The 27546-nt window shown below is 29.5% G+C and overlaps 1 protein-coding gene across 1 annotated transcript; it reads right to left on the bottom strand.

Moving 5' to 3' along the window:
- Window positions 1–7724: 7724 nt before the first annotated feature.
- LOC123198473 (alkane hydroxylase MAH1-like) lies at window positions 7725–14951 on the bottom strand. Its single transcript, XM_044613154.1, has 2 exons — window positions 14853–14951; window positions 7725–9376 (listed from the first exon to the last, which is right to left on the bottom strand). The coding sequence occupies exon 2, from the start codon at window positions 9342–9344 to the stop codon at window positions 7821–7823; it is 1524 nt and encodes a 507-aa protein (XP_044469089.1). The 5' UTR covers window positions 9345–9376; window positions 14853–14951; the 3' UTR covers window positions 7725–7820.
- Window positions 14952–27546: the final 12595 nt, after the last annotated feature.

Here is a 27546-nt window from a genome sequence, read left to right as displayed (position 1 = left end):
AATTTATGCTGGAGATTGAATGGAATAAAGCAACACTAATCATGCATTTCTTCTACTAAAGGCCAAAAGACTTGTTCACACCCAAGGAACAGTAAAAACCCAAAGGTTCCACCTTCAAACTTTTAGAAATCCAAATACTTATTTATGAGTTAATTTTTATTAAATTTTCAGTTAGGTTAAGGGTAAAATCGTTATTTAATAATAATATTTTAAAAAATAAAAGTTTATATCATTTTACTTTCTTAGTTTAAAAAACTAACAACTCTTTAAAATTAATTTTTGAGAAGTGACATTTTCCTTTTTATCTATAATTTTAAATTTCATCAGTGATTTTCTGATGAATGACAACTAATCTCTCTCCCTCCAACAAAATCAAGACGAAGAGTCGAAACTCTTTGTGTGAACCTTTATTGTCCAAACAAAGAGTTTTGACATTTCATCTCTATTTTGTCTAGATTTCATCGAATCTAAATACCATCGGTTGGAGGGAAAGTGTTTGAGAGAGAGACATCACTAGGAGGGATAGAAATCGATTGTCATTTGTCAAAAAATCACTGGCGAAACTTGAAACCCTAGGTTGGGGGGAGATATCACTTTTCAAAATTAATTTTATGTGAAATATTATTAGTTTTTCAAATCAAAAGGATAAATGATGATTTTACCCCTAATTCTAATTGAAAATTTTAACAGAAATTAGCTTATGTATGAGTGTTTAGGGTTTTAAAAATTGGAAGGTGAGATTTTGATATTTCACTATCCCTAGGGTGAGAATAAGTCTTTTGGCCTCTAATAAATTGTGTTGAATCCGAACCAAGCCAACTCAACTAGGCTCGGTATTCTGCTAGATTCAATCCAAATTCATGATCGAGTTCCACTCAACAATTTAATTTAAATTTGATTTAAATTCCTTTTAATAATATTGTTTATCTGGTTAACAATACTATTCATGCCCCTTGTATAATGTCCACCAAATGCCTGTGGTGGTGACTACAATTGTAACTTTATTTCTTTCAAAATTTGGCATAAATAATATAGTAATTTATTTATGAAAAGTTAATTAAAATAACCTTATTTTAATTAACTTAGATTAATCAATTATTTTGATCAATATTAGGTCTCAATCAATTTCAGTCTAAAGCAAGCCGATATTAAAAGGACAAAAGAAAAAGATGTGATTAGTGCTTTAAAAAAAAAATCTCAATTTTTGGTTAATTATTATCAAGAGATCCAATTAATTTGGAGGCAGGGAGTTGTCTTTATTTACCCTATTGATTTGGAAGATCAAGTCAAGTTGGTCATTTTTTAGTGTATGCCTTTTGCATATATTATTTAATTTGTCACACTCTATCAACTTCATAGCATATAAATTTATATATAATATCTTATATTATATAATTAATATTTATCAAATTAATTAGAGAACATGATGGGATTGAGAATATCAAAACATATATGCCCCATTATAATATATGCTTTGATATTCACATTCCCATCATGTTCCCTGATTAAGATAAGATATGTTAGGTGGAATGATTGAAAAATAAGATTATTCAGAAATACACCTCAAGTGTTAAGATTACACATAGAATTTTTAATAGTAGACAAGTTCAATAAAACATTTATAAGACAATGTTCAATCATAAATATTTCAAGTTTAATGATATTTAAATTATAATAAAATTTCATATATAATTATTAAATATATATTTATGTATAAATAATAATATATTATAATTTTAAATTAATAATAAAATATTTTTTTTTTGTTTGTTTCTTTTTTTTTTTTTAAATCATTCCTCCACTTTTCTTTTCAATTTTTCACGCATTTCCCAGTTCACACTTATTTTTTTATTGATTACTTTCTTGTCAACTTCCCCACCCATTTTGTTTTCTAATTTCTTTTCAACTCTCCCACCCATTTTTCTTTTTTTTTTTTGACTTTCCCCATCACCTGTCCACCACCAAGGCATTATCAAATTACTTAGGGAACACGATGGAGATGAGGATAAAAAAGTGGTTCATCATTTATTTATTTTTAATTCTACAAGATTAGAACAATGACAACATTGTCATTATTTATTTCCTAACATTCACATTCTCATTCCAATCATGTTCTCTAATTAATTTGATAAACATTTGTTATAAGCCAAAAAACTATTTCCCACCCAAGGTTTAGTGAAATGACAAACGCCCACCAATTAACTTTGAAAAAAACAAAGTATCTACTTATTATCCAATTCCGTTAACATATTCTGCGAGGCAAAGGAGAGTGTATTCTGGTAATTATATTGTTTAGGTGTCTGCCCTAAATTTAACCAAAATAAATAAATAAATAAATTATTAACTTGCTCTTTCCAGCAAAATTTTCTGTCTTCCTGCCATTTCCAGGAATCTGGTCCTGCAGTCTCTCTCCATTGATTCCCTCCAACAATCTACAATTAAAAGTTGCTAACAGCAAAGAGTTTTTAATTAAACCGGCATATTTCACCTATCTTAATTCTCTTCCATCCATAATAAAATCCCACTGCTCTGTTTGTTCAGACTTCATTCTTTCTTTCATTAAACGTCAGGTACCACAAAGATGGCCATGAAAAAACATCTATTCTATTTACCACGACTTCTCCTCTTTCTTCTACATTCCACAGCAATGCTAGCCAAGCCGGCTGCAGCTCCAGCACCACTTGGCCCAACTTCACTCACTCCTCTCTCTCTTATTCGTCTGTCCTCAAACTTCTCTTTCTTTCCTGCCAGTTCAACACCATCAACTCTGTTTTAAAGCAAGTCAATGAAACAAAGTCACCCCGGATTTTTCTGTATATTGCTTTATAATTCGTTCATTTATTTAAGGGAAAGATACCCAGAAAGTATTTTTGGTTTTTACTGAAATCAATTCGAAAAGTGAAGAAATTGGACCAGAAATCTGCAGCTCTCCATTGACTGCTTTAGCTTGATAGTGCAGGTTTGATGCAATGACTCAAACAGCCGTAGACTTAATACTATTGGTTTTGGTGTTCTATGTTAGCAACAATTTTGGTAGTTCATAGATTTTAATTCAAATATTGCTATTAATAATAAAATATTTTTTTTCACTTATCAATAAAAATCTGTATTATAATATATTTTAAAAGTTAAAGAATTTTTATTATTATATAAATTGTCCATTTTACCCTTGTTTTGGATGGAATTCATTAACAGTCATACTTTATGGGTGGATCTTTGGCTTTTTCAAAATTGATAGGTGGCAATTTATTTTATTAAACCTTGGGTGGGAATAAGTTTTTGACATTTGTTGTGTAATATAAGATATCTTGGGTGGACATGTGGTGGGAGACAGCTAGGAAATTGAAAATAAAAAGCAGTCTGTGATAGGAAATGAAAAGGAAAGTGGGTGGGAAAGTTGGAAAGAAGATAGACAGTAGAGTTGTGGAAAAATAAGAAAATAGACAGTAGAGTTGTGGAAAGAAAGAGGTGGAAAGATAGAAAAGAAAAGTGAGATAATGTTGGGAAAAAAAGGAGACATATGGAACAAAAAAGAAAGTGACCAAAAAAAAATATCTAAAAAAATAATGGAGAGAGATTAAATTATTAGGGCTTTTATTACTTAGGTAGCCATTTTTTTTGCTTATTGTGGAAGATTTCTGATATTTTAAATAACTAAAAAATGAAAAACCTCAAACTCTTAAAATTGTTTGTTTAATCTATAAAATCATTTCTATTGTTAAAATAATTTTTATTTTATTTTCTATTTTATTTTGTGTTTGTTGAATAAAAGGTTGAATTCCTATCAATTTGTTATGATTTTCTATATTTTATCCAACAAAAATAAAAATAAAACAACAAAGAAATTGAAATGTTTGTATTTTGAAAGAAATTTTTAAAATCATTATTAAATATTTATTCCATTATGTATATTTTTTACAATGGTCTTGTTTGTATTTCGAAAGAATATTTAACTTTTTTTTTATCATGAAATATTTTTTTTAATTCAAAAGCACTATCAATAATCGAATCGAATATCATATAGAAACATAATTAAAAATTTTTTTTTTTACGAACTTTGCACGTGATTTTCAAGTATGTTTGAACACATTCCACCTATTAATTAACTTAGATTAATCAATAATTTGATCAATATTAAGTCTCAATCAGTTTTAGTCTAAATCATCACGATATTAAAGGGACAAAAGAAAAAAATGTGATTAGTGATAAAAGCTCCTTAATTTTTGGTTAATTATTAGTCAAAAGATTCAATTAATTTGTCGGCAAAGGGTTGTCTTGATTTACTCTATTGATTTAGAAGACCAAGTTGGTCATTTTTTAGTGTCTGCCTTTTGCATGTATTATTTAATTTGTCACACTCCATCAACTTCATAGCATATAAATTTATATAAAATATCTTATATTATATAACTAATATTTATCAAAATAATTAAAGAACATGATGGGAATGAGAATATCATAAACATATATTATAATGGAGATTTTTTTCTTAACATTGTTATATAATGATAATATTAAATACGTAGATTATAAATGCGGTTCATTATTATTTTTGAAAATTTTTGCGAGATCGGTTAATGTGAAACCTTCATTGTTATTGAAAATTCAACAAGATTATATCTTTCTAGGTGCGATTTCGCCTATCTCTTTACACGTTTGTAAGTACATCTTAGAATTTGTAACACTTTTATCCTTGTTCCCTATAACATTAGAATATAACACATTTAGCTTTATTGAACAAGGATTAACTAAAATTATGAGTACGATTACCTGTGCTAATAATAAATATTAATTTGTATACCATCAACGACGTGTTGTCATATTATTGAATATTATTTTATTTGTAATTCAAAATCATCAAATTATATAGTGACACAATATTATTACTGTATAAATTAGTATTCATTATTACTGTATGTAGTGTTATTGTAAAATAACATAGTTAAGCTTGTTAAAAATATATATTGTGATAAAATTTAAACAAATAACTTCAATAATTAGAAATTAGAGATTGCAAGGTGAAGAAATTCAAAACTAAAAAGAAAGGGAGATTGCCAAAATAAGTGTTGGCATCTTGGTTTTGCAATGTAGAGTACTGACTGAACATATTCTGAGTTTAATATTGAAAATATAATTCGTGTCATCATAGATTTTTAGAACTTAAAATAAAATCTTCTTTTTGAGAAATAAGATCTATGACTTGCTCTCACAAAGTCAAGACTTCAATTCTAATTATGGACACTATATGATAAAAAAATTAAAAAAATATTACTTCTATCACTTCTTGTTGATGCAAGTATAAAGTTTTAATATAATTTAAAAAATAATAAAATCTTATGTACTAATAATGAGTATTAATTTATATATTAATAATGATATATTAATATATAATTAAATAAATTTAAATTAAAAATAAAATAATATTTAATAACATAATATCGTATAATCGTTAATATATAAAATATAATTTCTTTTGTACGGAGATTTTCAATTTAAGAGCCCAAAGTGAGGGAAGAACTTCTTTACTTCGTTGTGTTGGGCTGTACTCTCTAGATCCAATGGGCCCAATACAAGGCTTATTATTAAATATGAATTATTATAAAAATGATTTTTATATTTTCCAGAAAATCGAAAAGATTATATAAAAACGTGGCGAAATCAGAGTCACGCATTAGGTTACACGTGGCAGTAAATATCAAAAGAGTCTCCCTCACTAAATTTAAGCCAACAAAATCTATACCACAAGACCTGTAAATACAATATCTCCAATTCTCCAACTTTATTTTGTATTCATTCATTCTTTCTCTGTCCATCTCTCTTTCCTTCGCCACAAAATTTTACTTATCATAAATAACCAAATAAATACCCTCTTAATATTATTTTTTTAATTTAATATTTACATATAAATTAATTATTTATATAACAGAATTATCCCTTCTAATTAATAAAATTTAAGATATATATATATCTGTTTTAATAAAATTATATATGTTAATGTGTCATATTGCAATAAAATAATATTTAATTAAATAATTATGTATTTTTTTAAATATATAATTAAATATTTAAAATTGGGTATATATAATATTTTGGGTAAAAATTGTAAATTGAGACGTTAATTTTTTTATATTGATTTATACTTTGGGGATAGTATAATTATATTTTGAACAATGTTATGTGCACATAGAGATGACAATTTGGACCTGATTTTAGGGGCCCCGACCGTCCCCGACCCTAACGGGGAGGGGATTCCCCGATAAAAACGGGAGAGGGGCGGGGATGGGGATGAAAAAAATCCCCGTAGTCGGGGACGGGTCGGGGATGGGGATACATATTTCCCCGCCCCGCCCCGCCCCTCCCCTCCCCGCCCCGCCCCTCCCAGCCCCGCCCCGCCCCTCCCCTCCCCTCCCCACCCCACCCCACCCCACCCCACCCCACCCTACCCCTTAAATCTAATATATTAATATAATAATTTCTAAACTATTAAGTTCTAGAAATTTTTACATTATGATTTATTAAAACTATAACTTTAATTTTACTAATTTTTGAATTATTAATTACCAGCTTTTACTAATTTCTGAACTATTAATCTAATATATTAAAAAGACCCAAGAATCTCATTATCATAAAATGCAAATGCACCAAATTAATTTTATTTCAACTTCAAAACTTAGTTAGTCAATCCACCAGGTTTTACACAAAAAAAAAACAAATTATAAACTTGATAAAATCAATTGAAGTGAATGAAAAGTGTTAAATTTAATGTTATTATAAAATTACCCTAAATCACATACATGAAGAGCTACTAATGAAGAGATTGATTATTGCATATTGTTAGATTTTATGAAAACATTGTATTTGAACTAAAATAATAATGAATATTTTGTAGCTCTTGTAGCAAGTGATATTTTGAGAGAATATGATTTATTTTATTTATTGAAATACATAAAGGAATTAAAATTTATATTTACGGGTATTGGGAGGGGATTTTTCCCCGCGGGGACGGGGCGGGGATTTTTCCCCACGGGGACGGGACGGGGATGGGGAGGAGATTTTTCCCCGCGAGGACGGGGAGGGGATGGGGAGGGGACGGGGACGGGGATTGATATCCCCTCCCCACCCCTCCCCATTGCCATCCCACAAGTTATTGATATATAATTTAAATATGCAGATGATATATTATCATGTAATTGGGTAGAAACAAAAAATGCAGGCTTTTCAGGTGGCAAAACAAAAATGGAAAGGCCAGAAGAATGCCAAGAGATGGAAATGAATTTTCTTTTTAATCTTGTGCATTTACCAATTATGAATGTAAAGCTGATTCGACTGCGCAGAATGGTAATCTTAGGAGACAAATGCATCCAATTAGGATGAAAGTGCTGTTCTGGTGTATATAAGATGAATAGGCATGTACCCATTTTAGTGAAAAATTAAAGGCTGAAATGGACATGTTGTATCCGAAAATTTATGCCTCGAGAAGATGTATCCGTTGGCATAAACTCTTGAGTTCTCGAGTTGCAGGGATGTGTAAGTTAGAATTCATGTATTCAAGTTCTGTTCAAGCAACCACTGGGTTATAGAGTTAGAAGTCACGTATGGATCTTTGTGATTTTTGCATAAATCTGGATATACAAATCCGACCATTTTATTAGATTTTCCTTGGTTCTACTGGCTGCAAAGCCCCCGAGAAACTGCAGATTGAGATCCCGAGAAGTGTTTGTAACTAAGATAGAACTTAGACATTGCAGTTTTTATTAAATTTGAAACTTGACTCATTACGAACCAAGCATATTAAACTACATGCAATCTAACAGCCACTTCTACTGATCAGGCCATCTTTTGAGTAATCTTACCTTTAAGCCCGACTTCATGTGAAGAATGATTGATACGTTGGGACAATGTTGTTGTCCTTCCACTACTTGAACATTGTAGTTATGAATTATGGTGGCTGCCACAGCCTTCATTTGAGTGAAAGCCACTTCTTTGCCAAGGCAAGTTCTTGGTCCTGCGTTAAAAGCTAAAAACTTGTACGAAGGCTCATGTTTGGTCCCTCCTTTCTCCGAAATCCATCTCTCAGGCTTGAATTCCAGGCAGTGCTCTCCCCAGATCGACTTCATTCTTCCCATCGCATACAAGGAAAACAAGATCTTATTCTTCGGAGTAACTCGGTGCCCACTTGGAAGGATGGCTGGCTCCATCGGGACCTTGTGTTGAAAAGGAACTGGTGGGTAAAGCCTTAATGTTTCACACAATGCTCCATGTAGATAAGCAAGCTTGTTTAACTTTTTGATGTCGAATTTCCACCATTTTGCACTGGTTTTGTCCATTGGAGTTATTAGTGTAAGCTCTTCTCTAATCTTGGTTTCCACTTGTGGGTTCTTTGAAAGAAGCCAGAAGAACCAAGTGAGAGCTGAACTTGTTGTGTCTCGCCCAGCAATCATGAAGCTTAAAATTGTATCTCTCAAGAACTCGTCATCAAGTTTCAATGCTACAGTTTGGTGCTCTTCATTCATGTATGATGTCAACAAATCCACACCGTCTTCTTCTTTCGCTTGAATTCCATAGCTCAAATCCTCTCTTTTCTTCTTTATATATTCGAAGACGATTCGATCTAATGTCTCCTTGGCTTTCTTCAACTTCTTTTCTTGTCCAATGCCTAGCCATCTTTGTAGCTTCCAGATTCTTTCGGGGAAAGCATGCCTGTATAATATCGATTCCTCAGCATCTTCCAGGGCCCTTGCGAATGGGACTTCAGGAAATTCAATAGACAAAGACTCTGGATCATATCCTGCAACCAATATGAAAGTAAAATCGAATGTAAATCTCTGGAACAAATCCTGTAAATCCACAGTTTTCTCTTGCTTGGCCACATGTTCCAGGATTGGGATCAGCCCTTTCTCCAGTTTTTCCAAGCTGGTCTTCAACAAAAACCTGTGAAACCTCTGATGATTCATCAACATTTGAGCAGCTTTTCTTTGGCTTCTCCACAAATCTGAGTCTGCATTAAAAATCCCATCTCCGAGAACATCAAATATTTCTTTGAAATCAGGTCCTTTTGGGAAGTTGGAGAAGTTTGAACTCATTATGTAGTGTATGTTGGCTGGATCAACCGTAACTAAAATGTCCATGTTTGAAAACCATGGACCTTTGAACAGAAAAGTACAGTTGTTTCTCTCTAGAATTTTTGTAGCCCAATCATGAATCCTTTGAAGGTTAATCAAAGGTTCTGGCAACATTCCCACCAATGGATAGTTCCTGGGCGGCCCATTGTTGTTGATGAAGCAGCTAAGAATGAAGAAGCTAATGACGGCAACGAAAATCTCAAAAAGGCCAATTATTGCCATATTGAGAGCTGTGGGTTTAGTCTGAGTTTGTGCTGTGTTTACAAATTTATGCTTGAGATTGAAATAAATAAAGCAATACCAATCATGCATTTCATCTAATAAATAGGACTAGATCTATCATGAGCCAATTAGACTGGGTTTGGTGTTTTGCGTAATTTGAACTAAATTTGAATTAACTTAATAATTCAGTTTGAGTTTGATTTAAATCCCTTTTTAATAATATTATTTATCTTATTAATGATATTATTTATGCCATTAATTGGTGATGTCCAACGAATACTTGTAAGACTACAATAGTGACTTTTTTCTTTAAAATTTTTGGTAAGAATAATATAGTAATTTATTTAGGGGAAATTAATTAAATTAACATAATTTTATCAACACTAACGGATTATACATAACGAAGACCTCAAATTAATACATATTTTACCCATAGTTTTTTTAATCTTAAGAACCCAACATTTCAAACACTTTCTCCTCCAAAATCTCATCTAAAATTTAGAATAAATAGAAAATAAATAAACAAAAAAGGTAGTTGTTAGTTGATGAAAATTATTAGTTATATTAGGTGTGATTTGTAGGTAGAATTTGTTTATTTTCCCATAAAATGATGAATATATTCTGCCAATATAAAATTTGAGGTTTAGGGTAAATTTTTCAAATTTTAATTATTATATCAAAAGATACTTAAAAATTAGTTATTAGATAATAAAAAATTATTTATTAATTAATTGGTCGAAGAAATGATGATTTTGAATGTAAATGAGACGAATTTTCTTTTGTTTGGTGTGTGAAATCCAATAAAATTAAATAATTTTAAATTAAAGATAAAATAATAATTAATTATTTAATAATATATTATATATTTTAAAAAAATACAAATAACATTACTCTTTTTAGCTAATTTATTGAAATTTTTGGTTAAAATTGTGATTTACTCAATCTAGGGCTGCGCAGTTCATTCAAAATGGATTCTGTTACATGATTGTATAAACTTGTCCGATAATTTGGTTTGAAACAGTGACACGACATGGCCATGTGAAAGCTGACATGTTGCCGGGACAGCCTACTAGCTGTCTATTTGAAGATTGACGATGACTTAGATTTTTCTGTTGCTCTGTCCGATGACAAACTTATTTTGAGACTAAAAGTAAAATTCTTTTGGATAATTTACAATATTTATAATTTTCTCTTTTGTCTTCAATGAAAATTGAGGATAAGTATCATGATTCCTACAAATTAATATTGTAAACTTTTCCTCCGTATAAATATATCAAAATAGAGAATTAAGTTGAATTGAATTTAATTAAGTAGTGTCTGATTTAATAAAATAAAAAAAAGTTTAAGTTTGAGTTTATCAAGTTTTTAAATTTTTAAATCAATCTCAAGCTCAGAATAAAATTAATTGATTTAAATTTGATTTAAAACCTTTTAGTTTCATCTCACCATCGACAACCCATGGTTGTTGGTGAAATTGAGAAAAAAAAAGTAAATAACTAATTAGAAAATTTTAAAATAATAAAATTATACATATATATCTTATTTTAAATATTTAATTATTTATTTAAATAATATTTTATAATATAAAATTTTTAAATAATAAAATTATATATATATATAATTTAACTGTTTAATTAAAAATCTAAATTATATATTATTTTGTAATTATATAATTTTATATTTAAAACCAACTGTATTTAAAGTTGCGTGGACTTTGTGTCAGTGCATTCATTAATTGGACAGGTAAAACGGTCCATCAAAATATGTAGTTGCAGAAAATTTTGTCCACTGTGCTCGGCATTCATTAATATGATACATGACATGACATAAGCCATTGGGACAGGTATCTATCATAGTTCATTGAGGGAACCTATCTATTGGATCCCATCCATTTATGACCTAATTTATTAAAATTAAATGATAAAATTATCTTTATATATATAAAAATAATTTTTTTTTTTAATTTTGATCAGTTATTAAAGTTAATTGTTATTTTCCCTTTTAATATAAATGAATGTAACTTTTATTATGATATTACTTTTTACACTCAAAATCATAAAATACTTTTTCTCTAATACTCTCTTTATCTAGAAGAAATTTTTATAAAAAATAAAAAAACAAAACAAATAAAGTATGTTATTGATTTTGACATAAATGTATTACATCATCAAAGTTTTAGATTTTTAAACTAGGTATGTATTTTTATGCTTTTAGATTTGTGTTATTTCCGCTTATACTATCTCTTTCTACTGAATCAATATTAGGGAAAATATTTTAAATTAAGAATAAAATAATATTTAATTAAATATTAAAAATAAGTATATATAATATTAATTTTTCTTAATAAAATTATTGCCTATATAATGCAATGAAATATATGTGATATATATATATATACACACACACATATATTTTCCTCAATAAAATTATAACCTAATTGAAAATAAGATTAGCAGATATGTTAAATCTTTTCGCTGAAAAAGAATTTAGAAAAGTAATATATACAATGATTATGAATATAGATAAATTCGAATCCAATTAACTCAAGAATAAAACTATTAGTTTGAAATTAAGTTTGAATGATAAATAGTAATGCCTAAATAGAATTAAAAAAAGTCATTAAAGAAAAAAATTATTAATATGACAAACTTTGATGTAATAATGCCGATAAAACATTGATCTTAAGGTCAAAGAGAGAAAAATTCTTTAATTTAAATTTGACTTATTTGAGTTGAATAAATATACAAACTCCAGTTTAATTGAATTATTGGCATTTGCTTGTTTAACTTCTTTCTTGATTATTGTCTTATGAGGAACAAAAAAATCAACACAATTCTTTTCTTAGAATCTATAAAGATGAACTGTATTAACTCTCTACATCTACTTAATGTTTAACTATTTTATCTAGTCATTTTCATATGTCTAAACCTTCACAAATAAAGGAAGTTATAGATTTTTATAAGACGTAAAATATTGTTTTTCAAAAAAATAATTGAAAATTTTCAATCAAATAGTTTAGATTTTTTTTAATTTGACGTAAGAGATTAGGTCATTCTTGTAAAAATCTCTATATAGATATTTTCCAGTTTGTATTAATCTTTTGACATTAATGCTTGTCAAACCATGGGCTAGTATAGAAAGACACAAATGACCTAATCTTTCTAGCCATATGTCCACTGATAGTATACTTGCATGACAATAGATCAGAATAAACAACTCTTTGTGGATATACTAGATGAACAGAACCCTTCCTTAAGTTAGCCTTGTTGAAGAATGTCTTTGGATGTTTTGTCTTTCACAAGATTATATGTTAATTGAATTGTCTTGTAACTATATATAGATACATAAGGTTTTTTGTAATATGGGGCACATGTAACACGCTTCTAAGTATAAGTGAGCCATGTATGCAAGCACTTTATTACAATGTGCATCTAACATAGAAAGTTGAGGAGTTATTATTCTGCATATCCATTATACACAACATGTTTGCCTAATTAATGTGTAGGGTCTCTATAAGTTTTATTGAACCTTTCCAACTCTTAAAGCTAGTTTAAAGAGTAAGATTTTCTTCTATACACTTATATACCTATGCCTAACTTATTTTTTAACTAATGTGGGATTTTCAACAATCCTCTCCCTCATACGTTAATCTATCGATCCAATATCTCTCATTGTCAAACTTAATTACCTCCCTTTCAATCAGATCAACCAAGGTAAAAGAGGAAAACCTCCCCTACATTTGGGTCTCCAAGGATAAACTTTATCAAATTAGAACTTCAAAATAGACTTGTAAATCTTTGTGGACTTTTGGATGAAATTGTTTAGATCTTAGTCTTGACACCAATTGTAAGGCCTGTAAAAATACTATTCGGTCTCTCTCATCTCAAAAGTTAGTTAAAGAGGCAAAACATTCTCTCACATTTATATATCTACACCCATGGGCAGAACCATGATTTTTGCTAAGGGGTGGGCCTCCATGGCTCCATCATTGTTTACCAACTAAGGTGGAACCAAGATTTTCGTTGAGGGGCAACCTCCATAGCCCCATCATTGTTAACCAATCAACATATATTTTATCTTTAACACTTGATCAAATATTAAATCTACACAAACAATGATGATTTTCTAATTGGAATGTATAATACCACCAAACTCATATGGTAAATATAAACTTATATAAATCACCTTATAAACTCACATAAATAGAAACAAAAAAAAAATATAAACTTTATGTACATCAAACTTGGCAATTTGTTATCAACAAAACTTCACATAACCAATTTCACTAAGTTAAAGCAAAGTCTTAGCCACATAATAACAATGATAACAATTTAAATTTAACATGCTATCATAGTTAATTAAAGTTCAACTAAAAATGGTAATGCTTCAATTTTATTTTAGAGTTTATGTATACTAGTAATTGTAGCACTTCTTGGTTTAATTCAATCCAAACAGAATATGTTCCACCCATGAACTATAATGATTTTATGCCCAATTCCTTGCTATGGAATCATGTCATGAATCAAAGTTGCTTTCAGAGTTAGGTGCAAGTTGAGTTGATATTTGAATTTGGTTCGATACTGTAGTCGAGCAAAAAATAGCTAAAATGACATCGTTTTGATGCATATTAGTTAAAATAGTATCATTTTGATGCAGTATCATTATCAAATAACAATGATAATGCTTCAGTTCTATTTTAGAGTTTTATATATACTAGTAATTGTAGCACATTTGAGTTTAATTCAATTCAAATAGAATATGTTCTACTAATGAACCATAATGATTTTATGTCTAGTTCCTCACTATGGAATCATGTCATGAATCAAAGTTGCTTTTAGGGTTAGATTCGAATTGAACCGATCTTTGAATTAGGTTCAATACTAAAGTCAAGCCAAAAAAACTAAAATAATGTTGTTTTGATGTTTATTAGTTAAAATAACACCATTTTGATTTGTATTAATCAAAACGATACCGTTTTAGTTGATTCATATCAAAAATTTCTAGGCTCATAAGTTTAGCAAACCGAACACTACGCAAATTTGAACTTGAAATATTGAACTGTCAAGCTCGAACTTGAACTTGAGTTCACTCAAGCCAAACTTATTTTCGAGCTCGAATAAATTTGACTCGAATCAAATCCTAGTCACGCTACCTACCTTTTTTTGGTTAAGCATAAAGTCATATTATTTAATATTTTTGTATATATTTACCTAGCTATTTGTACACACTTCATTTTTTATAATTTTTTTATTAACTTTGATGAGTTGTTCTCTAGGGAATCATCAGCTCAAACCTAAAAGTAAAGAAAATAAAACTTAACTTAGCGGATCTAACTATTTATAACGCATACAATAACACAACCATTAAAACAACACAAACTCATCATTTTCAGGCTAAATATTAACAATCCACAAGCATAAACCGGCAAGGACATATCAACAATTTATTTCTCATAACACAAACTCAGCGTATCAATATGAAATTGTCACAGAAAAATAAAAATTTTACCTGGAAAATTGAAAGCAATAGTGCAACAGCTTATCAAATTTTTGAGAGAATGAAAAATGAGAGAGAATGAGGGAAGAAAAATCGAAGAGGAATGGTGAATCCGATTTAGGTTGAGATGTGTGGGATTTATAAATTGAGGTTTTGGGCCTGTTTAAACTTAAAAAAATCACAGTTAAGAGGCAGACCCAATAAAACAAATGAAGGTGGGCTTGCTAAAATTTTTCAAAAAAACTTTAGAATTAGGGGTAGGCTAGACCTACCTTAAAAGTGCCTAGTTCTTCCCTTGGCTACACCCAACTTGATTCCAAACCAATGTAGGATTCTCAACATGACCTATTTTTTAAATTCAAATTGGGCTTCTTCTAGTTAAATTTCCTATTGAGACATTAATGAGGTCAAATTCACAATTATTGCATCAAATTCAAGTCTTCTTTTAGTTAAATTTTCTCTTCTTGAAACATTAATGAGATCAAATTCAGGTCTGAAGTCACTTAGAATATGCAAAATTTTTTTAGAATCAACGATTTCAGTACATGAGCTAAAACATGATAAAAAATTACATGAGCTATTACATTTGCTAATATAGTGAAGAAGATTTGACAATGTAGCAATCTTCGTCAACTATATATAATCTCCACAATGGACTATTACCACAAACAAACATAAAAAATGCTTCATGTTTTCTTCTTGTTTACTCATATAAAAAATGCTTCATGTTTATTCTTAACAATCTTGAATTGTCTCCTAATTACACTTATCATACACACCAAACTTAATTGTATTGTAACATTGATCACTCACAAGCATCAACTCATTTTGATTTAAAAAAAAAAAAACCTACCCTTGAATGGAATAGACGTAACGATCACAAACATTAATCTCATATAATTTATTATTATGTGATTATGTAATTTTGAAATAAAATAATATTCAATCATATGATAATATATTATCTGAATACTTAATTAGATACTTAAAATTGGGTGCACATAACAATGAAATTAATGCTTATGATCATTTCTACTTATAATTGAATTCTAACTACAAAAATAATAGGGCCTAGAGAATTTGTTCTATCGAAACCTCTTGCAGATATGGCACTTTCTATGATCTTGGTATTGGTTTTTTTTTTTTTTCTTTCTCTTTCTCTACCATAACCTGAAAAAAAATTGACCTTTTACAAAGCTTGCCAGTCTTTGGAATATTGGTGGAAGCAGTTCTTAACTGGGTTTTGTCCCATGACAAAATTACTAAAGCACTGGAGAAAAGCAAGGGCACATTTTGTATCAAAACCAGCTTCTCTCAACAAGCTTTGACAGGCACTTGTGATCCAGAAAATGTGCACCACATCATGACATCAGACTTTTCAAGATATCTCAAAGGGCCCGAACGGAGAAATAGATTGGACATAGTTGGAAATCATGGTTTTTTCAATTCTGATTTGAAGAATGGAAGTCTCAGATCAAAAGGATTCGTTATTTTTTAAGCCACAGGAAGTTTAATCAACTCACAGCAAAAACCATTCCCGATATTTTAAAGAACCAGCTTTTTCCAGCTCGACTTTGCTAGCATCATCTCCACTGGTTTCAACCCTAAGACTCTCTGTATTGAATTCCCAGAAATTCCATTTTCAAATGCAATTGATGATGCCTGCGAAGGAATATTTTCTCGGCATATTATGCCGGAAAGCTTGTGGAAGCTTCAAATGTGGCTTAGAATTGGGAAAGAAAGTATAGTAATAGTATTAAAACAGTAGATAAGTTTGCAATGAAGCAAATTTCGACTCGACGAGAAATACTTAGCGAATCAATGAAAAGAATGGAGGTGGAGGAAGAAGAAAGTTTCAATCTTTTGAATCTCTACTTGAGTGGACATGAGATCTCTGGAGCAGCACTTACTGATGAGAAAATTATAAGAGACAACTTGATTGCACTTTTTTTTTTGCAGCTGAGGACACAAGTAGGACAGCTCTCTCTTGGTTCTTCTGGTTGATCTCGAAAAATCCCGTAGTTGAGATGAAGATCAGAGAAGAACTGAAAAGAAACTTGCCACAGGAATGATATTGTATACAATACAAATGAAAAAAAAAAAGGATTGTACACATGTAAATTAGTTTTTATATCCTATCGTTTATTAGCGTTATCTTTTTATAATTTGTTATCTTTATCTATACTTTTGTTGTAATTTACATATGTATTACATTAATAATACCAATGTAATTTATTCCCACAGTGTAGTGGGTTTTCATCCAAGAATAATCTTATATGGTATCAGAGTTAAATTGATTTTTTTTTGTCTCTATTATTTTTTCTTTCTATTTTGAGGTAGTTTGTTCTTGTTTACTTGCACCATGTCCACCAAAGAATCTAAAATTGAAATTTCTTCATCTTCTGCTTCTCTAACATCATCAAATCTGTCACAAAATCATTCTTCATTCATTGTTTCAAACATCAGAAATTATGTTGGAAAAACTTTAACTTATACCAATTATTTACTACTTTGGAATTCTCTTTTTCTTCCTATCCTTACCACTTATGATATTCTTGGGCATGTGGATGGTACTTCTCTTTGTCCACCAAAAACCATTACAAGTGATAATGGAGAATCTGTTTCTAATCCTTCCTATTTCTTATGGATCAAACTTGATAATATTGTTCTTCCATGGATCCAAGCTACTCTTTTAATTGACAATTTGCGACAGCTTCTCAAACCAAATCAAACAATGATAGCTAGAGAAGCTTGGCTTGAGATTGAAAAACTTTTTCAGGATCAAGCCTTCTCTCGGCTTTTGCAACTAAAAAGTGAGTTTTACAACACTCAAAAAAAAGATTTCTCTATTGATGCATACCTTCGAAAATTGAAAACAATATTAGATTCCTTTACCTTTATTAGACATACCATCACCGAAGCCAATCTTTTCCTTCAAGCTATTGAAAGATTTCCTCCATAATACAATAGTGTTGTTATAAACATTAGTGCCCAAAAAACCTTTATCGTCTTTTGTTGATACCTGTTCTCAATTATTCCTTTATGAGATTCGTCTCAAACATAATCATTCTTCATCGACAAACACTTTTATTGCACTTATTGCTAATCAACATTTGACCTAGGGTAAAGGACGAAATTTCACATCTAAAAAACTTCTCAACCACAGCCATCCTTTCATTTTGATAATATTGGTCATGGACATGGACACAATTATTCACATAACTTCATTAATTGTGGTTTCCCATTTGGTCAAGGATCCCAAACTAGTAATGTTTTTCATTTAGGACATGGCTTCTCTTCTTATTATAACTCTCCAATACTAGGTATCATAGGTTCTAAACCAAATTTCTCACCAAATTTTTCTCCCACTTTCCAACATATGCAGTGCCAAATTTGTTATGAAATCACACATAGCTCGTGAATGTCCTGTGTTATATCTATAGGTAGGTATTTGGGATTTTCAAAGTTAAATGATGGAAACTTGAGATAAAAGAATATTTTGGACAAGAATAAGCCCTTTAGCCATTGAAAAATAACAACACAGCTGTGAGTACCTCTAATTCTACCCTTTCTAAGCCATTCAATTACAATCAAACGAAGCAACATTCTAAATGGTGTAATGCAATGAAAGATAAGTATAATGTGTTAATTCAGAACAACACTTGGATTCTTGTTCCTTGTCCTCTAAGCATAAATTTGATCAGTAGTAAATGGGTCTAAAAAATCAAAAGAAAGGCAGATGGTTCTATAGCATGCTATAAAGTGCGTTCAGTCGTACAGGGGTATGCTTAAGGAGCTGGCCTAAATTATGATGAGACATACAACCCAGTTGTAAGGTCGACAATCATTCATATAATATTAAGCATCATAGTTTAACAGAGTTGGTGCATTCAATAATTAGATGTCAAAAACACCTTTTTACATGGCAACCTGCAAGAAGATGTTTAGATGAAACAACCAAAAAGGTTTGAACATCTTGACAAACTCGATTTTTTATGCAAGTTAAAAAAGGCCATTTACGACCACAAATAGGACCCACAAGCTTGGTTTCACAAATTCACATAATTTTTGTGCCAAATCAAATTCAACTCTTGTGCTATAGATAGTTCTATGTTTACTCTCAAAGCTAGTTATAGTATGACAATTTTATTATTGTATGTTGATGATATTGTTTTAATTGCATCTACAACAACACTTTTTCACAAACTTCTTTCTTTACTGAAACTGAATTTGCAATTATAGATCTTGGTTCTTTAAATTATTTGCAATTATTGATCCTGACAAACTCGATTTTGTATGTAAGTTAAACAAGGCCATTTACAACCTCAAAGAAGACCCACGAGCTTGGTTTCACAGATTCACATAATTTTTGTGCCAAATCAAATTCAACTCTTGTGCTATAGATAGTTCTATGTGTACTCTCAAAGCTAGTTCTAGTATGATAATTTTATTATTGTATGTTGATGATATTGTTTTAATTGCATCTATAACAACACTTTTGCACAAACTTCTTTCTTTACTGAAGATTGAATTTGCAATTGCCGATCTTGGTTCTTTAAATTATTTCTTGGGAATTTTGGTTACTAAGAATTGAAAAAGGACCTTTTTAGATCAATCTAAATATGTAGCTTCCATTAATCAATGAAATGGTTTTCAACATACCAAACCTGTTGTCACACTAGTAGCACGTACAAATAGATTATCTGCCATTGAGACTTATTTATTACATGATGTTCAATTATATCACTGTCTTATTGGTGCATTACAATACTTGAAATTTACTCAACCTAACATTAGTTTTGCAGTTAATCAAGTTTGTTAATTATTAAGTGCTCCCCGTGAAAATCATTTGAAAGCAGTCAAACTCATTATTAGATACATCAAGGGTACTATAACTTATGGGCTCTAATTATTTTCTAGTCCTATTGATTATATGTTTGTATACTGTGATGTTGATTAAGTAAGGTGTTTTGATACTAGGCGTTTTACATTTGGTTTTTGCATTTTTCTGGGTTCTAATTTAATTTCCTAGTCTGCGAAGAAACAAGCTATAGTTAATTGCTCTTTTGCTAAAGTAGAATATCGTGCCTTAGCAAGCGCAACAATAGAGGTATGTTGGTTACAAAATATGCTTCATAAACTATCCTTCAATCCTTCTCAACCTCTAGCTATCTACTGTGACAATGTTGATGCAACTTGCATAGTTGCCAATCTTGTTCAACATGCTTGCTCCAAACATAATGAAATTGACATTCATTTTCTTAGAGAAAAAGTGGCTTGCGGATAACTTGATAAAGACATTCCTAGTGTTGATCAAGTTGCAGATGTCTTCACTAAGGGTCTTGACTTTGATAGGTTTTGTAGTCTTTGCGCCAATCTTTACATCATGCCTCATCATGTAAATCTTTAGAGGGGACGATATTGTGTACAATACAAATGAAAAAATTAGGATTGTCCACATGTAAATTAGTTTTCATATCTTACAGTTTATTAGCTTTATTCTTTCATAATTTTTTACCTTTATTTATACTTTCATTGTAATATGAAGATGTATTATATTATAAATACTAATGTAATTTATTCCTACAGTGTAATGGGTTTTCGTCCAAGAATAATCTTGTAAGGAAGAAGACAAGGAAGAAAGAGTATTCTAGCACTTGGATGAGTTAAATAGGCTTGTTTATCTGCATGTAGCTTTATGTGAAAGCCTAAGGCTATTTCTACAGGTTCTTTTAAGTAATTCAGTCTCCAATGCATGAGGATCCTTCTCAGCGGCCAACATGTGAATCCAAACACATTGGTTAAACATTTTCCGTAACATAAGTTTTTAGCCTTCAAAATAAGGCCAAGGGCATGCACTAGCAAGGCTATTGCATTTGTTCTAATGAAGGCCATTATAATGAGTATAACTATGAAGATCAAGTGCTGAAAGGCCACCGTGTGATCTTTAATCTTAGTATCCATTTAGGGATGAAGAATGGATTATTGGCTAAGGTTAAGAGTAAATTAAAATGACCAGTCAATAAGTTATATAGGTAGGTTATTTGTGAAGATCATGTGTCAAAAAACTTTTCCTTTGTTAACTAATTTGGTTGTGTTAGATAGCACCAATAAACTATTCACCCACATACTCTTTAATGGAAGATTAGATTGCCTCACATATATCCTTAATTTCAATTGGGATAACCATAGCTAGAAGTATCAAACTATTAATTTTTTTTTATTGAAGTGATCGAACTTTCAAATTTTCCTATTAGAGAGACCAAACTTTGAATGAACTAAACTTTTACTATTTCATATTAAAGATACCAATGAATCACCTTGCTTTCAAAATAAAACAAAATAAATAATTTTAATGTTTTTTTTTTCAATACTTTCAATATAAAATATTGAAAGTTTTGTTCTTTTATAGGAAAATCTGAAACTTCAGCTCCTTCAATTAAAAAATCTATTAGTTCAATCTTTTCATAAAAAAGACACAATGTTAGGTACTTTCATTGGAAAAATATGTGATACATCGATACCTTTGAGAGCTAATCATTCATTTCAACACATGCTTTGTTTGATATTTGTTGTCAAATCAATACATAATTTATTAATTTTGGTTAGTTTGATAGATTAAGTGTCCCTTTTGTGTAGTTTATTTAATCTAGATTATTGGTGTAAATAATAAATAAATTTGATTTCTTGTATATCTAAATGTTCTTATGGTACATGAATTTATACATGGCCTAAATCATGTAGAAGAAAACAAAACAAATCAAATCAAAACCATGTATTTGAAATATATTCAATACCCCTCTCAAACTTAAGAAGACAAAGACTTTACGAAATTTAGATTGTAATGTAAGTGATGAAATTGTCCAGCCAGAGGATGAACCTTGGTGAAGATATTGCTATCTCATTAATTGAGGGCATGAAAGTTAGATGAAGGGTGCTATTGAAAAGATTAAAAGCAAAATAGTAATCAATTGCAATGTGTTTAGTGTGCTCATTAAAAATATTATTATGAGCTATCTAAAAGGCACTTTGATTGGCATAATAAATATTTGTAGTATTGGATTGAGAGACTATCATGTCTTGTAACTACCATCATAACCAAACAAGTTTAAAAATAGTGTTTGCAACTGCTTTATATTATGCTTTTGTACTCAATCAAGAAACTAGTGTTCTTTTTTTATTGCGTTAGGAGATAAAAAAATCTCCTAGAAACAAATGATATCCTGTAATAGAAAGTTTATTAATGGAATCATCTATCTAATTAGCACTAAAATATGCATGTAATATAAGAGATGGCTGAGCAATGAAATGAAAACCATAAAATTAACAAGGACCACTTTATATATTGAAGGATATGAAGCACGATCGCAAAATAAGTAGTATGACAAGAAGCAATAAATTAGCTAACAATATGAACAACATAGTTATGTGCAATCAAGTTGTTGTTAGATAGATAATACTTCCAAGTTCCAACCAATTATTGATATAAAGTGGTTTTTTTTTTTCCATCATTGTAGTGCATGATCTAGAAGGTTAGCCAATAGTTTTTTTTTTTTTTAATTTGTAATAAGAAACTCCCCTTGAGCTAGACTATCTCTTTTAGATTGAACCAATTATATCAAACATTTTAAACCCCAAACACAGTGACCATCTTCACATCCACTGTACCAGTTAAATTAAAAATTCAATCTTGAAATGTTGCTAAAGATGACTTGAATCCATGCCTTCTTATGCAAGAAACTCTTTGGAGGCTCAGCCAATAGGTTTACCATCTTTTCATGTGCCTTTCATCTATGTAAAAACTAATTATGGCTTAGATACAATCAAGTAGGTTCAATAATGAGTTTTTTTGTCTAGAATTGATTTGATAAGTTTTTGATGAGTTGGTTGTTACCATCAATTTTATAATCTATGTTTAACTATCTTTAAAAATGTACGTACAACTACAATTGAAATTTAGAAAACTTTGGAAAACTATTTTGTGACTAAATTTAAGATTAGAATCCATCTAAAGAGCACATTTCAAACCCTAAAGAAATGAATGATGAATGTGAGTGACCATATAAGGAAAATATATGACATAGCTGATGCTTTAGTTGCTAGTGGTCAAACCATTACTGAGGAAGAGTTGATTAATTTTATTGTTGATGGATAAAGTCTTGACTTCAATCGTACAATTGTTCATGTCTCTCCTATGTTGGATTCTCTTAATGAAATTATTTCTTTAGCTAAGGCTAAGTTCATTTTTAAAAAATTTGAACAGCTATTGAATATAAATTTGGTACACTCTTTTAATCTTCATTGAAGAACAACAAAAGTACCTCACATGCCAAATATTCAATCACTGAAAATTGGCGAAATAGAAACTAGTCTATCAGATAACTTCAAGTTGTATTATGCTGATGTTACTGATGGTGGTGAATAATTTAGAGTGACTAATTAGCCAAGCCTTAAACATGAAACAATCAATGAACCAAGTCCAACTTTTCCTTCCAATTAAACACAACCTAATGTTGTACTAAACTTATCACAAGCACATATAACTACTGAATCAACTTCACTATTGAATCAACACCACTACAAGTAGCTCTAGCAACAGAAAATTTAAAAAGAAAAAAAGTCATCAATATTTAGCATACACATTGATCGACATTAAGCAACACACATTAGCGTCTAAAGGCACTGTGATCTGCTAGTTTATCACAAGAAAGCCATTCAACAGTACTCAACTTACTTCTCATTTCCTCACACACAGACATAGGCAAAGGCTTTGTTAAAATATCAGCAATTTGATGTTGAGTAGGTATATGTTATCACATTGTGTTGTGCAAATCAATTTCTATATGTTTAGTCCTACTGTGAAAATAAACATTTGAGGCTAGGGATCCTACATAAATATTGTCACACCACACTACAAGAGTAGAAAACCAGGTTGTTTTAATCTTAGTTAACAAATTTTTAACCTAATATATTTCTACTGCAACTTGATTCATTGCCCTATATTCTGTCTTAGTTTAGGATAAAGGTTCTAACTTCTGTTTTTTTAAAGTACCACTATACTAGATTTAACCCAAAATATACATTGAATCCACTAGATGACCTTATATCCTCTAGACTTCTAACCTAATTAGCATCAGCAAAGACTTCCACAGTTAATAGATGCTAGTTTGATGAGCAGACTATGATGTTGAGTGTCTTTATTGAACCTTATAACCCTCTTGCAGGCTTGCCACTGTAACAATGAAGGTTCTCTTAAAATTTGACATAACTTATTCATTACAAACGCTATATCAAACCTAATCATTGTTAGATACTGCAATGCCCCAATTGTTCTCCTATAATATAGTGGATTTGTATAAGGCTCATTGTCTCTTATACACAATTTAACACGAACAACCATAGGGATTTTATAGGGCTTGGATTTATCCAAGTTTTCACTAACAATTTACCAGCATACTTAACTTGGCAGAGATGTAATCCCCTTTCATTCCTTTATGTTTCTACTTTCATGCCTTTTATTGATAAGATACCAACATCTTCACTAAGGTTCATCCTTTGATCGTACGATTTCATGACATTATGATCTCAATTTAGTAAGTTATTTGTCTACTTGAATTTGAGGGTGAGTGTTTGAACATATTCCAAATACACGCTTTTGATTTGATTTGTTTTCTTATATAAGATTTAAGCTACATATAAATTCATGTACCATTAAAACATTTAGATATATAAGAAAAAAATATTAACTTATCATTTACACCTATAATTTGGATAAAATAGACTATATAAAAGAGACACTTAATCCACCAAACTAGCTAAAATTTATAAATTATGTACTAATTTAACACCAAAGAGGTATCAAATAAAACACAGATTGAAATGATAATATTTAAAGGTATCAAATTATTGTATTTTTTCCAATGAAATACTAGACTTTGTTTCTCCCGTTTGAAGGGATTGAACTCATATTTACTATTGAAAGAATCAAACTTTCAAATTCTTTTATATAATAGATTAAATTTTTATTATTTCCTATTAAAAGTATTGAACAAACACAATCATGTTTTGTTTTTCTTTGGAAGCAACAAGGTGATTACTTTGGAATGTTCAATATAAAATAGTGAAATTTTAGTCCGTTAATAGGAAAATCCAGAAATTTGGTTTCTTTAATAGGGATTGAACTCATATTTACTATTGAAAGAATCAAACTTTTAAATTCTTTTATATAACGGTTAAATTTTTATTATTTCCTATTGAAAGTATTGAACAAACACAATCATGTTTTGTTTTTCTTTGGAAGCAATAAGATGATTACTCTAGTATGTTCAATATACAATAGAGAAAGTTTAGTCCGTTAATAGGAAAATTCAAAAATTTGGTTTCTTTAATAGAAAAATTTAAAAGTTCAGTCCCTTCTATAGAAAAAATGTGATAGTTTGATATTTTTAACTTTGGGTATCCCAATTGAAATTAAGGATATTATGTGATGCAATCTGATTTTTAATTAAATAGTATGTGGGTGATTGGTTTATTGGTGCTATATAACACATAACCAAAAACAATTCAGTTCAAATTTCTTGGTACTGAAAATTATCGGTGTTTATTAGCATTTGTTATTTGACACATGAAATAGAGTAATGTTATGTGTACTCAATTTTAAGTATCGAATTAGATACTTTAATGATATGTCATCATATTATTTGGATATTACTTTATCTTTATTCATAATCATTTAATCATATGATATCAGATCATCTGACTACCTAATTGCGTATTCAATACTAGGAAAACATACTTTTATTGTCACAGATAACCTGCATGTATAACTTATTAACTTGTCATTTTAATCTACTCTTCACCTTAGCCAATAATCCATTCTTCATCCCCAAACTAATACTAAGCTTAGGGACCATGCGGTGGCTTTTCAACACTTGAACTTCATAGTTATGGATTATGGTGGCTGCAACGGCCTTCATTAGAGCAAATGAATTATTTTTTCTTATTCAAAAGAGCTATCAATAATCGAATGGAATATCATATAGAAACATTATTTTAAAAAATTATTTACATACTTTGCACATAATTTTCAAGTATGTTTGAACACATTCCATCTATTAATTAACTTAAATTTATAAATAATTTGATCAATATTAAGTCTCAATCAATTTCAGTCTAAATCAACACGATATTAAAGGGACAAAAGAAAAAAATGTGATTAGTGATAAAAGCTCCTTAATTTTTGGTTAATTATTAATCAAAAGATTCAATTAATTTGTCGGCAAAGGGTTGTCTTGATTTACTCTACAAGATCAAGTTGGTCATTTTTTAGTGTATGCCTTTTGCATGTATTATTTAATTTGTCACACTCTATCAACTTCATAGCATATAAATTTATATAAAATATCTTATATTATATAGCTAATATTTATCAAAATAATTAGAGAACATGATGAGAATGAGAATATCAAAAACATATATTATAATGGAGATTTTTTTCTTAACATTGTTATATAATGATAATATTAAATATGTAGATTATAAAGGCAGTTCGTTATTATTTTTGAAAATTTTTGCGAGATCGGTTAATGTAAAACCAACATTATTATTGAAAATTTAATAAGATCATACATTTTTAGGTGTGATTTTGACTATTTTTTTACACGTTTGTAAGTACGTCTTAGAATTTGTAACACTTTTATCCTTGGTCCCTATAAAATTAGAATATAACACATTTAGCTTTATTGAACAAGGATTAATTAAATTTATGAGTAAGATTACGTGTGCTAATAATGAATATTAATTTGTATACTATCAACAACGTGTTGTCATATTATTGAATATTATTTTATTTGTAATTCAAAATTATCAAATTATATAATGAAATATTATTATTAGTACATAAATAGTATTCATTATTTCTACATATAGTTTTATTATAAAATAACATAGTTAAGCTTGTTAAAAATATATATTGTGATAAAATTTGAACAACTAACTTCAATAATTAGAAATTAGCGATTGCGAGGTGAAGAAATTCAAAACTAAAAAGAAAGGGAGATTGCCAAAATAAGTGGTGGCATCTTGGTTTCGTAACATAGAGTACTGATTGAGTATATTCTGAATTTAATATTGAGTGTGTAATTCGTGTCGTTATAGATTTTCAGAAGTTAAAATAAAATCTTCTTTTTAAGAAATAAGATCTATGACTTGCTCTCATAAAGTCTAGACTTCAATTCTAATTATGGACATTATATGATAAAAAAATTAAAAGATATTACTTCAATCACTTCTTGTCAACGCAAGTATAAAGTTTTAATATAATTTAAAAATTAATAAAATCTTATGTACTAATAATAAGTACTAATTTATATATTAATGATGATATATTAATATATAATTATATAAATTTAAATTAAAAATAAAATAATATTTAATAACATAATATCGTACCACCGTTAATATATAAAATAGAATTCTTTTTGTACGGAGATTTTCAATTTAAGAGCCCAAAGTGAGGGGAGAACTTCTTTACTTCGTTATGTTGGGCTGTACTCTTTAGATCCAATGGGCCCAATACAAGGCTTATTTTTAAAAATGAATTATTATAAAAAATGATTTTTTTATTTTCCAGAAAATTGAAAAGATTATATAAAAACGTGGCAAAATCAGAGTCACGCATTAGGTTACACGTGGCAGTAAATATCAA

The sequence above is a fragment of the Mangifera indica genome, chromosome 16, assembly GCF_011075055.1.
Source record: "Mangifera indica cultivar Alphonso chromosome 16, CATAS_Mindica_2.1, whole genome shotgun sequence".
NCBI classification, from domain to species: domain Eukaryota; kingdom Viridiplantae; phylum Streptophyta; class Magnoliopsida; order Sapindales; family Anacardiaceae; genus Mangifera; species Mangifera indica.
The sequence above is the reverse complement of the archived record's forward strand: the minus strand, read 5'-3'. Positions and strand labels throughout refer to the sequence as shown.

What these genes read in the sequence shown, in the direction of transcription:
- LOC123198473 (XM_044613154.1), bottom strand. Translation starts at nt 9,344, where the DNA reads ATGGCAATAATTGGCCTTTTTGAGATTTTCGTTGCCGTCATTAGCTTC.